The sequence below is a fragment of the Zootoca vivipara genome, chromosome 1 (genome assembly GCF_963506605.1).
Source record: "Zootoca vivipara chromosome 1, rZooViv1.1, whole genome shotgun sequence".
In the NCBI taxonomy this organism is placed as follows: Eukaryota; Metazoa; Chordata; class Lepidosauria; order Squamata; family Lacertidae; genus Zootoca; species Zootoca vivipara.
Window position 1 is genome coordinate 82,213,705 of NC_083276.1, and position 19,326 is coordinate 82,233,030.

Genomic DNA, 19,326 nt, shown 5'->3' on the forward strand with positions numbered 1-19,326 from the left:
CGGGGGTGCCGGAGCGATATCCGCCCCTCAGCGCCAGGGCGCCCAACCTGCTCGAGACTGCCCTGCCTCTACTCCTATTTGCCTATAACTGAAAATAGTATTCAGTTATCTTTCATTTCAGTTTACTGTTCTGAAAACCACAACCCATTCAAAACATTGTTCAATATCAATGACATATTTAGGAAATGACAGAGGTTTGATGATTGAACATTTGACACTGAACATTTTTCATTGTGTGGAGAGCATCTACCAGAACATAAGCTACTTCTGAAGGATCCTCTCATTTCATTTGCTTTTCCAATAAAGCATTAACAGAGGCACCTTCCCCACTATAGTTGTGTCAGTCTTTCAGCTCCTGGGAGCCTAAAAAAACAAGCCATGCTTGTAGGGGTGACTTTCTAGTGATCTATGGAAGGGAATCAGGTATTCATAATTATGTGCGCTTGTGGAGGATGTCTGAGCTTCGTGGCTCCCTTGATATACCTCTGCTGCCTGAATTATGAAATTCCTGGTCTTGGACATAGGTTTCTGGGATGGTTACTGACTCCATTGCTTTCTACCTTGCAAGCACGTTTCAGGCTGGTTTTCAAGAAACAGGCATTTGTTGCCATTTGTTCTTGCCTGGCTGTGAAACATTTGGTTCAATAGATCTGGGTAAAAGGACATCTGTTAATCTTCTTTCTTTCCCTGCTTGTCTTTGAAAAGCTGATAAACCTGTTTTCTGCCAGGGATTCCTGGGGCTCTTTCCTGTCTTTAGTAGTAGTCTCTTTGAAGTCCAGGAAGCTTTTTTAACATCTTGGTGTTAGTTCCAGATCTTCCCAACAGTATCAGATTCAAGGTGGGAGGAAACCTGGGAGGGGTTTGAGAACTTAGGATGAATTCTATTGGATGATTTAAATCTTGGTAACCTTTTGAGATTGTAATAAAAAGATCTGGCGAAGGGAAAGAGACACGCACTTTCCCTCCCAGAGATTTGCTGGTTGAATCTCTGTGCCCTTGTCCTTATTTCAATGTGGTATTGCCACACATGCTGACTTCTGTTTTCTTCCCATCTCCACAGCGTCACCGTGATGCAAACAGGAAACAACACGTTGGTGAACAGCTTCCTACTCACAGGGCTAACAGACCTTCCTCAGCTGCAAATTGCCCTCTTTGTGATCTTCTGTGGTGTCTATGCCACCAGCCTGGTGGGGAATTTGGGCATGATTCTCTTAATCAGGTCCAGCCCACAACTGCAAACCCCAATGTACTTCTTACTTGGCAACCTGTCTTTCTTGGACATCTGTTACTCTTCATCCGTCACCCCAAAGTTCCTAACCAATCTCTTAAAGGAGAAGAAAGTAATTTCTTTTGCTGATTGTTTTACTCAGCTTTTCTTTTATGGTGTATTTGCCACCACTGAGTGTTACCTGCTGGCAGTGATGGCCTATGACCGCTACGTGGCTATCTGCAACCCGCTGCTCTACTTAATCACCATGTCCCAAAGAAAGTGCATTGAGCTAGTTGCTCTTTCCTATGCGGCTGGGACAATAAATGCTTTGGTGCACACCATTGCTGCATCAAGACTATCCTTCTGTGGACCAAACATCATTCAGAATTTTTACTGTGAAATTCCTCCCATACTGCAGCTGTCCTGCTCAGACATTAGTCTCAATGAAATTTTGATGTTTGTCTTTGTTGGGTTCAATGTAATATCAACCAGTTTGACTATTCTCTCCTCTTACACTTACGTCCTGGCCACGATTTTAAAGACCCGCTGTGCTAGGAGCCGTAAGAAAGCCTTTTCCACCTGCACATCTCACCTCATGGTTGTTACCATTTTCTTTGGATTTGGTAGCCTCATGTATGCAAGACCCAGTTCCAGGCAGAACCACAACCTTGACAAAATAGCCTCTTTGTTCTATGTAGTGGTGACTCCCATGCTGAACCCTTTGATTTATAGTCTGAGGAACCAGGAGGTCAAAAGTGCCTTCCGAAAAACCCTGGGAAGAAAAAGTGCGTGTTACCAAAGGTTTTTTTATTAAATAGATGGTGACCCCTATTTCCAGGACTTTTGCTTTCCTTACGTCTCTACATGTTGTAATTTAAGAAAGGGATGGGCAACAACTTTGGGTCAGGTTGTTTGACTCATTTATCTTTCTGTGGCCATAATGCCATTGGTCATTTTTACTTGGAAGGAACCCCACTCTTACAGCTTTCCTGTTCTTATACAAGTGTCAATGAAATAAAAAAAATTCCTTCAGTAGCACCTTAAAGACCAACTAAGTTTTTATTTTGGTATGAGCTTTCATGTGTATGCACACTTCGTCAGATACACTGAAACAGAATCCACCAGACCCTTATGTATATTCAGAGGGTGGGGGTGATGGGAATGGGTGATGGGCTGATAGGAATGGTAAACCTGTTGATGACTGTTAACGACTGTTAATGACTGCAATTGGTCTTGCGGGGGGGGGGGCAAGGGCTGAGGTGCTAAGGAAAGCTTGATCATGTATAATGATCAAGTGTCAATGAGTTTGTGATGTTTTCGTTTGCTAGCTTTAACCTGATAAGCACCCATTTGACAGTCCTTACCTCTTTTTCTTCTATCATTATCACTATTTTGAGAATCTGCTCAGGGAGCGGGGGCGGGGGGCACAAAGCCTTCTCCACCTGCTCCTCTCACCTGCTGGCTGTCATCATCCTTTATGGCAGCTTTATCTTTATGTATCTCCAACCTAATACATCAAGAAATGGAGGCAAGGTGGCCTCTTTATTGTATGCAGTGGTAATACCCATGCTAAACCCTCTCATCTACAGCTTGAGGAATAAGGAAGTGAAGATTGCTTTGAGACGTATATTTCCTAATGATGTTAATGATTAGTATTTAGATAAAATGGGCTGCTGGGTGATTGCAGCTGGGTGATTTCTGTCACTGCTGATGGTTGACTGGAACACTAACATGTGGGGGGAGGTCACGGTGGAAGCAGTTCGCAGTGAGTCAGAACCAAGGCCATGAACAGATATTTCCAGGGCTACATTCCAAAAGAACATCTTCAATAACCACATCATCTGAAAGAACAAGAGCAGACTTTAGCATCTGCTCAGTGAAACCTACAAGACTCAAAGGGCATCTTCTTTGAGGAAGAGAACAGCCAAGAAATTGTAGGGCTCGCTAAACCTCCTGCTGTGTAAATCTAAGTGGTGTGCAGATACTACTTTTTGTGATTTCCTAATAGTCCCCAAAGATCTGTTGAGAATCAGATTTCCCCCCCATGTGAGCTCAGTCCCTCTGCCCTGCTCCCAAACCACAGGATTTTAAGCAGCAATGAAGCATGCAGTCAAGGTAGAAGGAGACACATATAGGCAACCTGTGATAGCTCCTCCTTCCCCTCCTCTTCATCATCTTACACCCCCGGATTATTTTGAGGCAGGCCTGTGCTGCCTCAGGATGATCTTACAATGCTGCAGCTATGGGATGATGATGATGATGATCATCATTTATTATTATTATTATTGATTGTTTTATGATTGTATATTGTTTGGTGTTTCAGATTGTACATTGCACGATTGAGGCGCCATGTGTGAAATTTAAGGTGGAATATGAACTTTAAAATGAAATAAATATATATTACACTTTATTTATTAGAACCATATATACAGTGGAACCTCGGTTTATGAACACCTCGGTTTACGAATTTTCGGTTTACAAACGCCGCGGACCCATCTGGAACGGATTAATTCACTTTCCATTACTTTCAATGGGAAAGTTTGCTTCAGTTTATGAACGCTTCAGTTTATGAACAGACTTCCGGAACCAATTACACCCATGCTTTGGGATGAGTACGCTTCAAGTTGAGTACTCCGCGGACCCGTCTGGAACGGATTAATCCACTTTCCATTACTTTCAATGGGAAAGTTCACTTCAGTTTATGAACAGACTTCCGGAACCAATTGTGTTCATAAACCGAGGTACCACTGTATATGAATTCTGATACATTTCAACTTCTAAGATACAAGTACAATTTGAGTGAATCCCCTGATATAGAAATCTCACCCAAATGGCCTTTCTGTGCATTATAATCAGATAATGGTGTTCCCATCCCTAGGATGTAAATGAATTTCCCATGTCACAGAGGGTAGAAGTGAGGTTTCTTGTGTTATCAACTGGTCCTTGGAGACTTTTTTTTGCCTACCCAACCCTGCCTTGATTTGAAACTGACTTTAGCTGGATTTCTCAGGCTATTCAGTTTGGCACCTACCATGGGCTGTCAGGTGGATTTTAGCAATCGCAATGGAAAACACCCTGAAGTATCCTTGGGTGGAGGCCTGTTTCCAACCAGGTTCTCTTGCTGACTAGCTTGGCGGGTTCTTTTGTTACTCCTTGGTTCTGGGCTGTGCATTCTGCTGTAGTGGGTTGGAATGCAAAGGATGGATATTCCTACCCCCTGTTCCTCTAGCAGGGGATGGATAATTTTGTCTCTCACCCCCTACTTTGGGAGATGGAGGCCAGCTAGAGTGACCTTGCCAGGATGAAAGGAGGGAGGCATTCAGACCATTCTTACACAGACTCGTCCCCCCCCTGCCTTTGAGAATTAGATTGGCCGAGGGACCTAATGCTATTTGAGTTATTATAACCTTGTATATCAAAATGTATCATTTCTCAAGGGGTCTTTAAAATGTGTGAGGGATTTTATATTGGCTCCCATTAGTTTCACTACATGACTATGAGGTAAATTTTAGATATTTTCTTGTATGTTCTTGGGATCTGAGGTACTTCAGGGAGCATCTCCCCAATGATCCCAAAGAAAGCGAAGGCAACATCATTGTTTGCTGTGACAATAAAAAACCCTAGAGTCATGTAGAACACAAATAGATCTGGCTTTCTTTACATCACTAGAAGCATTTTGCAACTCAATGGTTCACCTGCACCGAAGACTCAGCTTGAAAGAGTCAGAAAGCTTCAAGCTATTAATGACACAACTGCTTGGCAGGGGGTTGGACTGGATGGCCCTTGGGTCTCTTCCAACTCTATGATTCTATGAACTTTGAGGAAGACAGTAAGTTCAGATGTATTTTTTCAGTCATGTGAGAAGGCCATTGTGACAATAGCACAACTGTTTTTCTGCCACTGCATATTAGTATGGCTGGATATGCTTTAGCCATGTGTAATATTTCAACAGCGACAAGTTATGTGTTTTGGGAAATACGAAAGGGTGAACCATTTGAATCCTCAGAAAAGCATTAATTGATGTACCCCTCTGCAGATACAACATGCATGATGGTGCACCTGGAATTAATTCTCAACAAAAGAAAGTTATAGGGCAGTTTCCCCCAAGTTGCGACCCACCTGCTGTCTTAGACTACAGCTCCCATCATCCCTGATAATCGAACACAATGGCTGAAACTAATTGTAGCTGTAGCCCAACAATATTTGGAGGCATGTGGTTATGAGAGCTCTATAATACATGGTCAGAGTCGGCAGAATGCAGGTGTCATAATCCTGGAGTGTCTTCCTCAATATTTTGTGTAGATTATGCTTGGATACATGTCTCCTTTGGGCATGTTGGCTGCTCTGGTATTCCTCCATTCTGGTAGCCACTGATATGCTCTGAGACATATGGGTCTGAGGCTGATATACTCTGGGACAATGAAGAACACTGGGTCTTTCATTGTATATCATTGTGCATTGTATAACACTCCTATTTGCCTATAAAAACCTTGCTGAAAATTATCTTTAGTTATTGCTCACTTCGGTTTACTTTGTTGAAAACCATAACCTATTCAAAACATTGTTCTCATATCATTTCCTTTTCCAATAAAGTACCAGCAGAGGCACCTGCCCCACTATGCTTGTGTCAGTCTTTTAGTCCCAGAGAGTCTAAAAGAACAAGCAATGCTGACTTCTGTGTTCTTCCCATCTCCACAGTGCCGCCGTGATGCAAACAGGAAACAACACGTTGGTGAACAGCTTCCTACTCACAGGGCTAACAGACCTTCCTCAGCTGCAAATTGCCCTCTTTGTGATCTTCTGTGGTGTCTATGCCACCAGCCTGGTGGGGAATCTGGGCATGATTCTCTTAATCAGGTCCAGCCCACAACTGCAAACCCCAATGTACTTCTTACTTGGCAACCTGTCTTTCTTGGACATCTGTTACTCTTCATCTGTCACCCCAGAGTTGCTAAGCAATCTCTTAAAAGAGAAGAAAATCATTTCTTTTGCTGGTTGTTTTATTCAGCTTTTCTTTTATGCTGTATTTGCCACCACTGAGTGTTACCTGCTGGCAGTGATGGCCTATGACCGCTACGTGGCTATCTGCAACCCGCTGCTCTACTTAATCACCATGTCCCAAAGAAAGTGTATGCAGCTAGTAGGTCTTTCCTATGCAGCTGGGACAATAAATGCTTTGGTGCACACTGTTGCTGCATCAAGACTATCCTTCTGTGGACCAAACATCATTCAGAATTTTTACTGTGAAATTCCTCCCATACTGCAGCTGTCCTGCTCTGACATTAGTCTCAATGAAATTTTGATGTTTGTCTTTGTTGGGTTCAATGCAATATCAACCAGTCTGACTATTCTCTCCTCTTACACTTATGTCCTGGCCACTATTTTAAAGACCCGCTGTGCTAGGAGCCGTAAGAAAGCCTTTTCCACCTGCACATCTCACCTCATGGTTGTCACCATTTTTTATGGATTTGCTAGCCTCATGTATGCTAGACCCAGTTCTAGGCAGACCCATCACCTTGACAAAATAGCCTCTGTGTTCTATGTAGTAGTGACTCCCATGCTGAACCCTTTGATTTATAGTCTGAGGAACCAGGAAGTCAGGAGTGCCTTCCAAAAAGTCCTGGGAAGAAATCTTACGTTTTACAAAAGTTTTTTTATAAAATAGATTGTGCCACCTGCTTCCAGGACATTTGCTTTCTTTACAAATACTGTACCTTAAGGCAGGTACGGGGAGCCACTTTCTGCCGGAATATGCTATCTCCCATCGAAGCAATTACAATTAAGAGAGTTAATATGGACAGACAATGAGCAACTTACAGGGAACATGTGGATTTTACAGGTGGGGGGAACCCAAAGTGAAACAGATGGAAAACCTAAGGAGCCAATTTATAGATTGGTTGCAATATCTCCATGTACACAATATGTTTAAATTAGATAGAAAGAATGGGTTTTTGGACCAAAGCTCACATTTAAAAAGAACTATTACAAAGTAAGGACAAACTTTTGTGTAAAATGTACAATCTTCTCTTAGAATGGGAAAGAAAAGATGAGCTTGTTAAAGCGCCAATGACACACTGGGCAATAGATATATGACAATAGATATGGGACACAATTTAGATCTTAACCTCTGGAAGAAATTCTGGAAAAGCGACCTGAAATTTACAGCATGCTATTCATTGAAAGAGAACTATTTTAAAATGATTCATAGATGGTACTCAACTCTGAGTAGGTTGGATAAGATTTATAAAACAGAATCAAGTGGAGTGTTGGAAGTGTAAAGAAGTGGAGGGAATGTTTTCCCACATGTGGTGGACATGTAAAAAGGTAAAAGGGTATTGGGGAATGATTTATAATGAATTGAAAAAAATGTTCAAAATTACTTCCCAAAAAACCCAGAGTCCTATTTGTTGGGGATATCCTAGAATGAAAATCCCAGGTGTATTTATGTATGCAACATCTGTGGTCCGTGTTTTGTTAGCCCCCAAATGGAAAGTGAGCGAGGTCCCAAGTAAAGAGAAGTGGCAACTTAAGTTGAGAGAATATGCACAACTTGCAGATTTAACTTGCAGATTTTACCCTTTACCTTTAACATATAGAATAGGAGAGCAAGAAGAACATATGTATAAAGAAGATTGGAAAACATTTATTGAATATATGAAAAAAAACTGTATACAGCTGAAAACGCTGGCAGTATGAAGATAAATTCAACAGAGTAAATAATTTTTGATGGATGTAAAAGTGGAAAATTGATTTGAATTGTTAAAGTAAAATATGCAGAGATGTATGATATGTAAAATGAACCATAGAAAGAGAAGTCATTGGATATTCTAAAGTTTGTAAAATGTTTATTTGAAATTGTAAAACAGAAAAATTAATTAGAATTATTACAAAAAATAAAAAATAAAGTATTTGCATTTATTCCTGATACGGCTTCTTGCAATAAGCTTTGGCTGCTTATCTGGCATTTAGCTGCTAGATCATACATTGCTGAGTAACCTGTAAGCTTGGGGCTCGAAAGACAGTGAGTGGACTGCTTGACTATAGTCTCTGTAAATCTCAAGGATGTCCAGAAGCAGCCTGTGTTTCTCCTGGCTCAGTATTAGAGGACCACAGGTGTGGTAGTAGTGCTACTGGCAGGGTTTATATTCCCTGTTATTTTGAGTTATTATTGGGTTATTTTGAGACTGTTCTAAAGAATCCCACAACTTCCTTTATGTTGCTTCAAGGAAAGATACCGGTATCAAGGTTGAGGGAAAGTAGGCTTTGGTGTGAGAACCCTAGCAGAGAATTAAAACAAAACATGCAGCAAAGTAAAGAATGGAAATATAGGCTGTTAACCTTTAAAATATGCCCTTGTGAGTTCCAAAATGTACCTCTTCCCCTAGCATAGAAAAAGACCACATGTTAGGTAGGTTAAAAAATGGTTTACCTACAAACTTCCCAAAGGTCAGATTTATGTGCTTTTTCATACAGCACTCAGAAAAAGTTGTGCAGGCAGTAAAACGTGGCCTAGTTAAAGTGGTGAAAGTTCCTAAATTATTGGTATAGGAACTCAAGAGACACTTGTTAGAGCTATGTGTCATGGTCCGGTCGGCGGGTGATTGAAGCCCTGACCGAGGATGTCAGGACCAGAGGCAAGATGGTGATGTAGAAGCAGGAACAGGTGCAAGGCTGAGGGTCCAGCAGCAGGCAGTCACAGGGTCAAGGAGCAAGGCAGAGGCAAAGGTCTGGGAGTCAAGGAGCAAGGCGTCGGCAAGGCAAAGGTCCAAGGGTCGAGGATCAAGGAATCGGCAAGGCAAGGGTTCAAGATCAAGGCGTCGGCAAGGCAAGGGTCCAAGGAGCGAGAGGCCAGAGGCAACCAGGCAGGGGTGGGGTTGCTGTGGCAAAGAGCTGAAGGGAAATGCTGAGCTTTTATCCCTCCCAGCTCCTGCCACCAGGTGCAGTGAGGTATGAAGTGGCCTCACCTGAGTGACCACTCCTTGCCTCTCCAGCACAAGCTGAGGTCTTCACCTGAGTGGCCACTCCTTGCTTCTCCAGCACAAGCTGAGGCAGGCCCCAGTCCTGCAAAGCACTACAGGCCCCAGAGCATAGCTGCCAAGTTTTCGCTTTTCTCGCGAGGAAGCCTATTCAGCATAAGGGAAAATCCCTGTAAAAAAGGGATAACTTGGCAGCTATGCCAGAGCCTGACTCCTGCCCACACACCTGACACTATGCGGCTAAGTGGTAGCAACCAGCTGAGTCGAGCTTCTCAGGTAGACTGGAGGGAAATAAAGGTTTGATTACCTAGTCCTTCACAATGTCAGCTAAGTCTTGTAGACAGCATACTCTATGATCTTATCACCTTCATGCATTTTTTAGACATAAATATGTTGGTTATAGCAGGGACGCGGTTGGCACTGTGGGTTAAACCACAGAGCCTAGGGCTTGCCGATCAGAAGGTCGGTGGTTCGAAACCCCGTGATGGGGTGAGCTCCCGTTGCTCGGTCCCAGCTCCTGCCAACCTAGCAGTTTGAAAGCACGTCAAAGTGCAAGTAGATAAATAGGTACCACTACAGTGGGAAAGTAAACGGCATTTCCGTGTGCCGCTCTGGTTCACCAGAAGTGGCTTTGTCATGAGCTGGCCACATGACCTGGAAGCTGTATGCCAGCTCCCTCGGCCAATAACACGAGATGAGCACCGCAACCCTAGAGTTGGTCACGACTGGACCCAATAGCCAGGGTTCCCTTTACCTTTACCTTTTATGTTGGTTATATGGGCTAGTTATCCCACACTTTACAGGCTGTAATCTGTGGGACACAGAGTCTGTGCAATGCTGTAGGCTAGAGGGTAAATTTTCATCCCTCTCCTTTACAGTGGCATCCAGAGGAGGTGGCAAGCACAATTTGTATTCCAGCTTATTCTACTAAACTAACATATTTGCAATCAGACAGTAATGCCACCTAAATAGAAAGGTGGATGGATCCATGTAGATAAGAATTGTGAGCAGATGTTTCCCTCAAAAAGCCTCTGCAATGCATGAACTGATCCTCTGGGACAAGGCTGTTGCTCTTGCTTTGAGCAGAAGGAACCCTTTTCATGGAAAGTGTTGCAGTCACTGCAAAGTAATTAATCAACAAGTGTAATTGTTTATAGTCTGCTGGCAGTCTCTGGAGATGTTAGCAGAGAGTTATCAGAGATATAAGGCACCAGAAGTAAGCAAGAGACCATTTCTTATTGGATGATGTAGAGCTCTATGCACTATGTCATGCTGTACATGCTGAACTAATTCCATCAATGAAGCAACTGCAGATCTTTCACTATGTCTGTAGCTATTGAAGCTAATGGTATGTTTGCTTATCAAACTGCATAAGATGCATTGTAGAGGACCTTGAATAAATACAGATTCCACTCTTGAACCTATGAAAGAGCAGATGCCTCAGTAGACACATTGACGGGAGGACACAAGTAAAGAACAGAATGAAATCCCAGGTAACTTCTTGATTGTGGAGTAGAATGTGCTAGACTGGCCACTTGTTCACAAGTAGCCTGACCATTAATCAGTCAGGAGCGGCTGCAGGTAGGTAAGGAAGGTCTGGGGTTGCTAAGAGTCTCCAAGACTTCAGGTGCCCCCTGATGGCTTATAAGTCCCAAATAAAGTCATGGCAAATGGGGGGCTGGAAGAAGGCAGAGGTCATTTCTTGGGGGAAGAGAAAGGAGCTGTTGCTGGTGGGATGGGTTGTCTACCTTCTAACACTATAATCATTGGCGGAGCAAGCCGATCCAGCGCCTGGGGGGAGGGCATGCGGGGGTGAGGCCAGCTGGGGCAGGATGATCCGCAGGGCCTCCAGGAGTCTGCCTGCCTCCTCCCACTCAGCCGCCCTATAGCGGGTGGACCTTTTGGGCAGTGTGGAGCATGTGGGCACCCAAGCCACAGCATCATTCCAAGGGGAAATGCATGTCTCAGGTGCACTGCAGGCCCCACAGTGAGTGCCACCTGGCATTTTGTCACCACCCTCATTGGTGACACCCGGGGCGGTCTGCCCCTGACTATAATCAGAGCTTGTTTGTTCTGACAAGAAGATGGAGAAGATAGCAAGGAGCAGCTACCCTAAGCTCTGAAGGATCTCGGGTCCCAGGACTGTGAGGCTGATCAAAGACTATTTGGGGCTTTAAATATTGCCTAATTTGAGAATTCTCAGCCTAAGAGTTATCACAGAACAGAATAGCCCAAAGCTCACAATATATGCAACATACTCATTCCTACAGTACATTAAACAGAAGTTGAAACTTTTACCTCACATTAGAGACATGATGCTCAGAATAATGTTCCATTTCTCCCCTGTTAATACCAATCAAAAGAGAAATTGCAACTGGCAGGGCAGTTTCTACCTTATATGGTAGAAACCTTCAATTACAAATAGCAATAAATAGTCATAATATTTTCTGTTTGGACACTTTAAACCTAATGACTAGTAATATTTTTTAAATAAATGCAACTTATTACACATATGCACATTTAAAAAGATGTTGTGCTCAGAACTGCAGGTCATATTTCAGAAAGAGTCAGGATTTTTTTTTTATTGTGTGTGAATGTATATGTGTGGTAATGCCTGAATTGAAATATTCTCAAAATTGAACTGAAAAAAATCAGTGTAATATATGAGCATAGATTGCCCAGGTGTCGTCCCCCGCTATTCTTTTGTATATCATAACATCCCTAGTCATACTATCACTACCGGTATATGTCAAGCGGATCCCACTTAAATGGAATGAGATGTGCAAATATGGTGACCACACCTTGCAGACTAATCTAGTTTATTGTTGATAATCACAGAGTGATGAATACAAACAAGTAGGTCAAGGATGTAATTGTTTCTGGGGAATCTTCTTGTGTGGTCTGAATGGGGGTTCAATCTGCCCCCACTATACAAACCCCTCTTTTATGTTGCATAAGGCTATTTATCACAATATGATGGCAAGTGAGAGTGCTTTGAATTAATGAAGGTGAAGAGATGAAAATTCAACACCATCCTTATTTCAAAACTCACTGTCCTGCCATATTCAAGAAGTTAAAATCTCTCTATTGTTTTTTAAAATGACTGATTACCACATTTCTATGGTTTCTTTTGGCAAGCTGTTAAGAATCTACCTATTCCTCACCCATCTCCATCTTGTTTCTCTTTGATTCCATCAGGGGGGGAAAGATGGCCGACAGGAACAGCAGTAGAGTGAAGGAGTTTGTCCTCATGGGATTCACTCACCGTCCAGAGTTGGCTGCCCCCTTGTTTGCATTGTTTCTAGTGAACTATCTCATCACTATTGTAGGGAATCTTGGGATTCTTATGTTAATCAGGTTTGATGCTCGACTTCACACTCCCATGTATTTCTTCCTTAGCAATTTGTCCTTCTTGGACATTTGCTACTCAACTACCATCAGTCCCAGGCTGCTGATCGACCTCTTAAGGGAAAGGAAAGTCATTTATTTTACCGAATGTCTAGTTCAATTCTATTTCTATGCAACTTTTGCCACCACTGAGTGTTTCCTCCTGGCTGCTATGGCATATGACCGGTACATGGCCATCTGCAACCCACTCACCTACACAATCACCATGTCTCAGAAGGTTTGTGCTCTTCTGGTGGCTGGTTCATACATTGCTGGATCACTGAATGCTATGATACACACAGGTTGTATGACTCGTTTATCATTCTGTGGTCCTAATGTCATTGATCATTTTTACTGTGATGGTCCTCCAATCTTTCAACTTTCCTGTTCTGATACCAGCCTCAATATCTTTGTGATGTTTGTAGTTGTCAGCTTTAACCTGGTAAGCACCCATTTGACAGTCCTTATCTCTTACTCTTATATTGTTGTCACTATTTTGAGAATCCGCTCAGCTGAGGGCCGGCACAAAGCCTTCTCCACCTGCTCCTCTCACCTGCTGGCTGTCATCATCCTTTATGGCAGCTTGATCTTTATGTATCTCCAACCTAATACTTCAACAAATGGAGGCAAAGTGGCCTCTTTGTTGTATGCGGTGGTCATACCCATGCTAAATCCTCTCATCTACACCTTGAGGAATAAGGAAATAAAGTGTGCTTTGAGACGGGTGATAGAGAAATATTTTACAATTTAACTCTTAATATTTGTATAAAACTCCCTGTTTTATATAAACCTGCTAGAAGGTTGGAGCTGTGTATCTGGCCTGATGTTTGATTGAAGCACAAAAGAAAGAAAGAAAGAAAGAAAGAAAGAAAGAAAGAAAGAAAGAAAGAAAGAAAGAAAGAAAGAAAGAAAGAAAGAAAGAAAGAAAGAAGATTGCACTGGGCCTGGTGGAGACATTTCCAGGATTAATTTCAAATATAGCAACTCCCATGAACGAGTCAAAAGCATCTACCCAGAGAGGCCTACAAGACTCAAGGAAAGGAACATCCTAGTTGAGAAAGGGGACAGAATATAGTAGAGAATAATGCTTTAAGATGTTTAAAATATTTGTTCAATTTTACTGTGTAAGTTACTTTGAGTACTTTTGCAATGGAAAAGCAACTTATACGGTACATATTCTAAATAAATGCTCATAGTACTGCCCAGCCTGCTGCCTGCCAGCTTCTACCTTCTAACTCACACACCCACCCATTTTCTGTCTGGCACAAAACCACTTCCTTTGTTACCTTAACAGCTCATACCTAGTGGGCAATTACCTCTACAGGAAGCTAACCTGGCTATTCCAGAAATTGAATCTATCCAGGAATTAGAAGCTGAGTCAGGCATACAACGCAACGCATCCCCTCAACTCATAACAATAGAAAAACATCATAATAGCTGTTGTGTTTATGACCCACCCTTCAATGCCAAGGAACCAAGGGCAATACACAGAAACCACGAAAATATAACTAAGTAAATGACATAAAAACCAGGGGCTGTATCCCATGTCAGGCCGACTCAAAGCAAACCCATTGAAATGAATGGACATGACTAACTTAGGGCCATACGTTTCAGTGGATCTACTCTGAGTATAGGATAGTTGGAAACACCCCCATAATAGCAATTAACATGATAAAACAGTAATCTAGCTGTTTTTATTCTGACACAGTTTTAGGATAACATGGTGGCATCCAAAAAATTGTCACAAGAAATCAGTGGCTTTGGCCTCCTATGCCTCAGGTGAGCATTTGTATATGCCTGCATGTACGAAGCATCACACATTCAGAAAGCTGCAAACTCCTGAGTGTTCCTTGCACGCGTGGAGCTAGTAAGTTGCCTCAGTTGAAGAACTTGCTTCACTTTTATAGGCCAGAAGAACCAGGAGGTCAAAAGTGCCTTCTGGGAATAAATATTGTGTTTTACAAAAGCTATGTTTATCTAAGGCACCTGCTCCCCAAACACCTGCTGTTTATACAACATCTCCAAATGTTGTACTTTAAGAAAGGGATGGGGAACCACATTGGTCCAGTGGTCCAGATCCAAGGGTGACCGTCTCTCTCTCCAAAGACACACCATGGCATCACATGTTGTGCAAACAATTCCACAACTTCTTTAGAGGCTGGAAGCTGTGGGACAGAGTCTGTAAAAGACTACAGGCTAGAGGGTAAATAAATTCTCACCCCCCCCTCTATCATAATGGCATCCAGAAGGGGTGGAAACACAATGTGCATTATACGTATAAGGAGGAAGGGAAAGGAGAGTGTTAGCCGCTTTGAGACTCCTTAGGGTAGCGATAAAGCGGGATATCAAATCCAAACTACTACTACTACTCCTCCTCCTCTTCTTCTTCTTCTTCTTCTTCTTCTTCTTCTTCTTCTTCTTCTTCTTCTTCTTCTTCTTCTTCTTCTTCTTCTTCTTCTTCTCAACAACAATCATATTTATGATCTGATAGTGTAACCAACCAAAGGGAATGCTAGATTGTTGCATGTAGATAAGAAGTGTGAGCAGATATTTAGCTGAATAAACTTCTGCTAAATATGGATCAATCCTCTGGGACTAGGTTGTTACTTCTGTTTTAAGGAAAACATGTTTATCATAGGAAACTGTGCAGTTTTTGCCACCCATGTAATTGTTTATAGCCTACTTGGTGGTCTCTTGAGATGTCAGCAGACAGATCTCAGAGATATAAGGCACCAGAAGTACACAAGAGACCATTTCTTATTGGATGATGTAGAGCTCTATGCACTATGCCATGCTGTAACTGTGGAACTAATTCCATCTATGCAACAACTGCAGATGTTTCACTATGTGTGCAGCTATTTGAGCTAACAGTATGCTTGGATATAAAACAGTGTAAGGTGCATTTTAGAGGACCTTGGAGGAAAACTCTTGAACCCAAGGTACAGCAGATTCCCCAGTAGGCACTTCCACTGGATGACAGAAGTAATAAGTATCTGATATGACAGGTAACTTCATTGTTGAGTAGAAGATGCTAGACTGGCAAGTTGTACACGAGTAGCTTAACTAGTAATCAGCCAATATGGGCTGCAGTTGGGTAAGGTGGGTCTGGGGCTAAGAGTCTCCAAACTTTCAGTCTCCTCCCAATGGCTTCAAAGCTTGAATGGAAGTCAGGGAAAAAGAGAGCGTGGAAGAAGACTGGGGCCATTTCTTGATAAAGGAGCCAGTGGGGTTTGGGGTTGAAGTTGGGGTGGTTGGCTGGGCTATCTTCATGATGAGTGGGGCTGGTCCAGTCTGATGGAAGGACAAAGAATGGAGTGCAGTTTGAAGGTAGCATGGGGCAGCTATCTTAAGGTCTGTAGGTTCTGGGATCCAAAGGGCTAATCAGGGCTTTACATATGGGCTAAGTAGAGGGCTCTCCATCTAAGAGTTCTCACAGAGTAAGTCCCAAAGGTTAAAATAAATGCAACATACACATACTCACAGCATGCTAAAAGGAAGCTGATATTTTATTCCCCTTCTTGAGAAAGGGCAGAAAGCTCACTCTTAACTTACAACTGGCAATTAATAATGGTAATACAGTATTTTCCGTCTGGACACTATAACCAAAATAATCAGCATTTCCCCCCTATAAATACATACACCTATTTACAAAACAGAAACACATTGTAGGAAAACATCATGCTCAGACCTGCATATTTGGAAAGTGTCAGCAAAGACATTTCAGTGTGTGCACATGAATGTGCATGCAAATGCTTGGACTTGACTATTCACAAAAATAAAGTGCTATCATTTCAAACAGAAACTGATTTTATAGGAATAAGTTCTGCACCTATGGTCACCATACCTTATAGACAGGTTTAGTTTGCTGTGCATAATAATGTCTCAGGGTTGGTAAACCAGCAAGCTGTCCACAGATACAGGTGTTTCTGAGGAAACCTCTGCACTCCCTTCATCAGCCACCTTTTAATGTTGTGTATTACAACACTCTGTTAAGTAATATAGTGGCAGTGCTTTGAACTCCGAAGCTGGAGAGATGGAAATTCAATACCACCCTATAATTCTGTTCTGTTCACCACCAATGGCAATCCATTAAATCTCATAGTCTCATAGACATCATCCCTTTATTTGTAAGAAAAAACATATAGTTGAAAAGACATATTACCTTATTTCTGGTAGCAAACTACTGTATCAAGAATGGTCCCATTCCTCACTCATCCTCATTTGTTTCTCTTTGATTTTGTCAGGTAGAAGAAAATGGCTGACAGGAACAGCAGTAGAGTGAGGGAGTTTGTGTTCATGGGATTTACTGATCGTCCAGAGCTGGCTGCCACCATGTTTGCATTGTTTCTTGTGAATTATGCCATAACAATTGTGGGGAATCTCGGGATGCTTTTGTTAATTAGGGTTAATGCTTGCCTTCACACCCCCATGTATTTCTTCCTTAGCAATTTGTCCTTCTTAGACATTTGCTATTCAACCACCATCAGTCCCAGGCTGCTGATCGACCTCTTAAGGGAAAGGAAAGTGATTACGTATCCTGCGTGTCTACTTCAATTCTATTTCTATGCAACTTTTGCCACCACTGAGTGTTATCTCCTGGCAGCTATGGCATACGATCGGTACATGGCCATCTGCAACCCACTCACCTACACAATCATCATGTCTCAGAAGGTTTGTGTTTGTCTGGTGGCTGGCTCATACATTGCCGCATCACTGAATGCTATGATACACACAGGTTGTATGACTCGTTTATCATTCTGTGGCCCTAATGTCATCGATCATTTTTATTGTGAAGGTCCCCCAGTTTTTCAACTTTCCTGTTCTGATACAAGTGTAAATTTGTATGTGATGTTTGCCTTTGTGGGCTTTAACCTGGTGATCACTCATTTGACAGTCCTTATCTCTTACTCTTATATTGCTGTCACTATTTTGAGAATCCGTTCAGCTGAGGGTCGGCACAAAGCCTTCTCCACCTGCTCCTCTCACCTGATGGCTGTCATCATCCTGTATGGAAGTTTCTTCTTTATGTATCTCCAACCCAGTTCATCAACCGAAGGAAAGAAAGTGGCCTCTTTGTTGTATGCGGTGGTAATACCCATGCTAAACCCTCTCATCTACAGCTTGAGGAACAAGGAGGTGAAGAGTGCTTTGAGACGGGTAGTGGGGAAGTATAAAAGGTAAAGGGACCCCTGACCATTAGGTCCAGTCGTGACCGACTCTGAGGTTGCGGCGCTCATCTTGCGTTTTTGGCCGAGGGAGCCGGCGTACAGCTTCCAGTCATGTGGCCACCATGACTAAGCCACTTCTGGCGAACCACAGCTGCGCACAGAAGCGCCGTTTACCTTCCCGCCAGAACGGTACCTATTTATCTACTTGCATTTTGACGTGCTTTCGAACTGCTAGGTAGGCAGGAGCTGATTCAAACCGCCACCCTAGGCTCTGTGGTTTAACCCACAGCGCCACCCGTGTCCATTGTGGAGAAGTATATTCGCTAACAATATTAACTATTTGTACAGTAAGCTTTATATAAATATTGACTGCTGCATGATTGCAGTTATGTATCTGGCAGCTGGATGAAGTTTGACTGAAACCTGGAAGCAAAAGGGAAAGGGAAGGAAGGATTACAGTGGGTCAGAGGCTGGGCTCCTTTCCAGAAACATTGCCTGGGCTTCCTTCCAATATGCCATCTGGTCTGATTAAACATCCCAAAACTTCTATCCAGTGGAGCCTACAAGACTCAAGGAACATCCTCTTTGAGTAAGGGAATAGAATACGCTTTAGGATGTGTTAATTTGTTGTCCAGTTTGACAGCATAAATTCCATTAAGTACGTTTGTCATTGAAAAGCAGTATATACTGATTTTAAATAAATGGAAATAAATGACTAGATGTTCACAGTCCTTCACATGCATTCTCTCTGGTATCGTGGAACAATCGTGTAAAGTAATGTGGTGTTATTCTCCTAACATTGTACAGTATAAAATCATGGAGAGTAATTTTATCAGGCCATGAATAGAGGATAGAAACCTCAATTACTTTTAGATAGGATAGTTAAATCAAATCTCTTTGTTCAGAAACAGTATGCATCAAGGACATGAAACAGGAAGATGGGCAACACTATCATTCCTTGTAAACAGAAGCAGCTGGCTGGCTCATGTGGGAGGGCATCTCCTAGAGGCTGAGCCCTCCCCCCCCCAATATTTTCAGGAAGGGGGCCAGGACCCCAATGTTCAAAGCGGGTGCCAAGTGCAGAGCCAAGTGGGACATGATATCATTGGTTGGCACCTTTTCCTTCTACTGCTGTGGAGGAGAAGGAGCAGGGAAGCAGCTCCCAGGCAGTTGTGGCAAGGGGAGGAGGAATCACTGGCCATTGAAGATGTGCTGCTGCCATGTTCAGCTTCGCCTCCTGATTCCTCCCAATGCAGGGGCGTAGGAAGATATGGGTGGTGGAGGTGGGCTGCCCTGTGCTGCGGGCACCAAGGGGTGCAATCGCGGGTGCCCGCCCCACCCCAAAATGCATGCCCCACCCCTGGAATGCGTGTCATGCTGCTCGGGGAGGCACACCATGCGCCCAGAAGGCCTGCCACGGCGGGAGGTGTGCCCCAGCCCTGGAACATGCGCCCTGCCCTCCGGGAGGCATGCCCCACCCCCAGAATGGGTGCCAGCCCTGTCCCCGCCCCCGATGCCGGAGCATGAAGCTCTGCCACTGTCCCAGTGACCTGATGTTATGCCCGCATTCTCCCTTGGAAGTTGG

At 43.1% G+C, this 19,326-nt stretch overlaps 2 protein-coding genes across 2 annotated transcripts; both read left to right on the forward strand.

The window, feature by feature from the left end:
• Positions 1–1,070: 1,070 nt before the first annotated feature.
• On the forward strand, positions 1,071–6,875 carry LOC118080794 (olfactory receptor 5J3-like). The gene is made up of 3 exons (XM_060271277.1): positions 1,071–1,666; positions 1,991–1,995; positions 5,929–6,875. The coding sequence occupies exons 1-3, from the start codon at positions 1,071–1,073 to the stop codon at positions 6,873–6,875; spliced, it is 1,548 nt and encodes a 515-aa protein (XP_060127260.1).
• Positions 6,876–12,394: 5,519 nt separating this feature from the next.
• LOC132591147 (olfactory receptor 5G9-like) lies at positions 12,395–17,754 on the forward strand. Its single transcript, XM_060277488.1, has 2 exons — positions 12,395–13,000; positions 16,822–17,754. Exons 1-2 carry the CDS (start codon positions 12,395–12,397, stop codon positions 17,752–17,754), a joined length of 1,539 nt encoding a protein of 512 aa, XP_060133471.1.
• The last annotated feature ends 1,572 nt before the right edge of the window (positions 17,755–19,326 follow it).

What these genes read in the sequence shown, in the direction of transcription:
- LOC132591147 (XM_060277488.1), top strand. Translation starts at nt 12,395, where the DNA reads ATGGCCGACAGGAACAGCAGTAGAGTGAAGGAGTTTGTCCTCATGGGA. An exon ending in TCTTTGTGATGTTTGTAGTT is followed by an intron (nt 13,001 to 16,821) that starts GTCAGCTTTAAC and finishes TTTGTCAGGTAG; the next exon opens with AAGAAAATGGCTGACAGGAA.
- LOC118080794 (XM_060271277.1), top strand. Translation starts at nt 1,071, where the DNA reads ATGCAAACAGGAAACAACACGTTGGTGAACAGCTTCCTACTCACAGGG.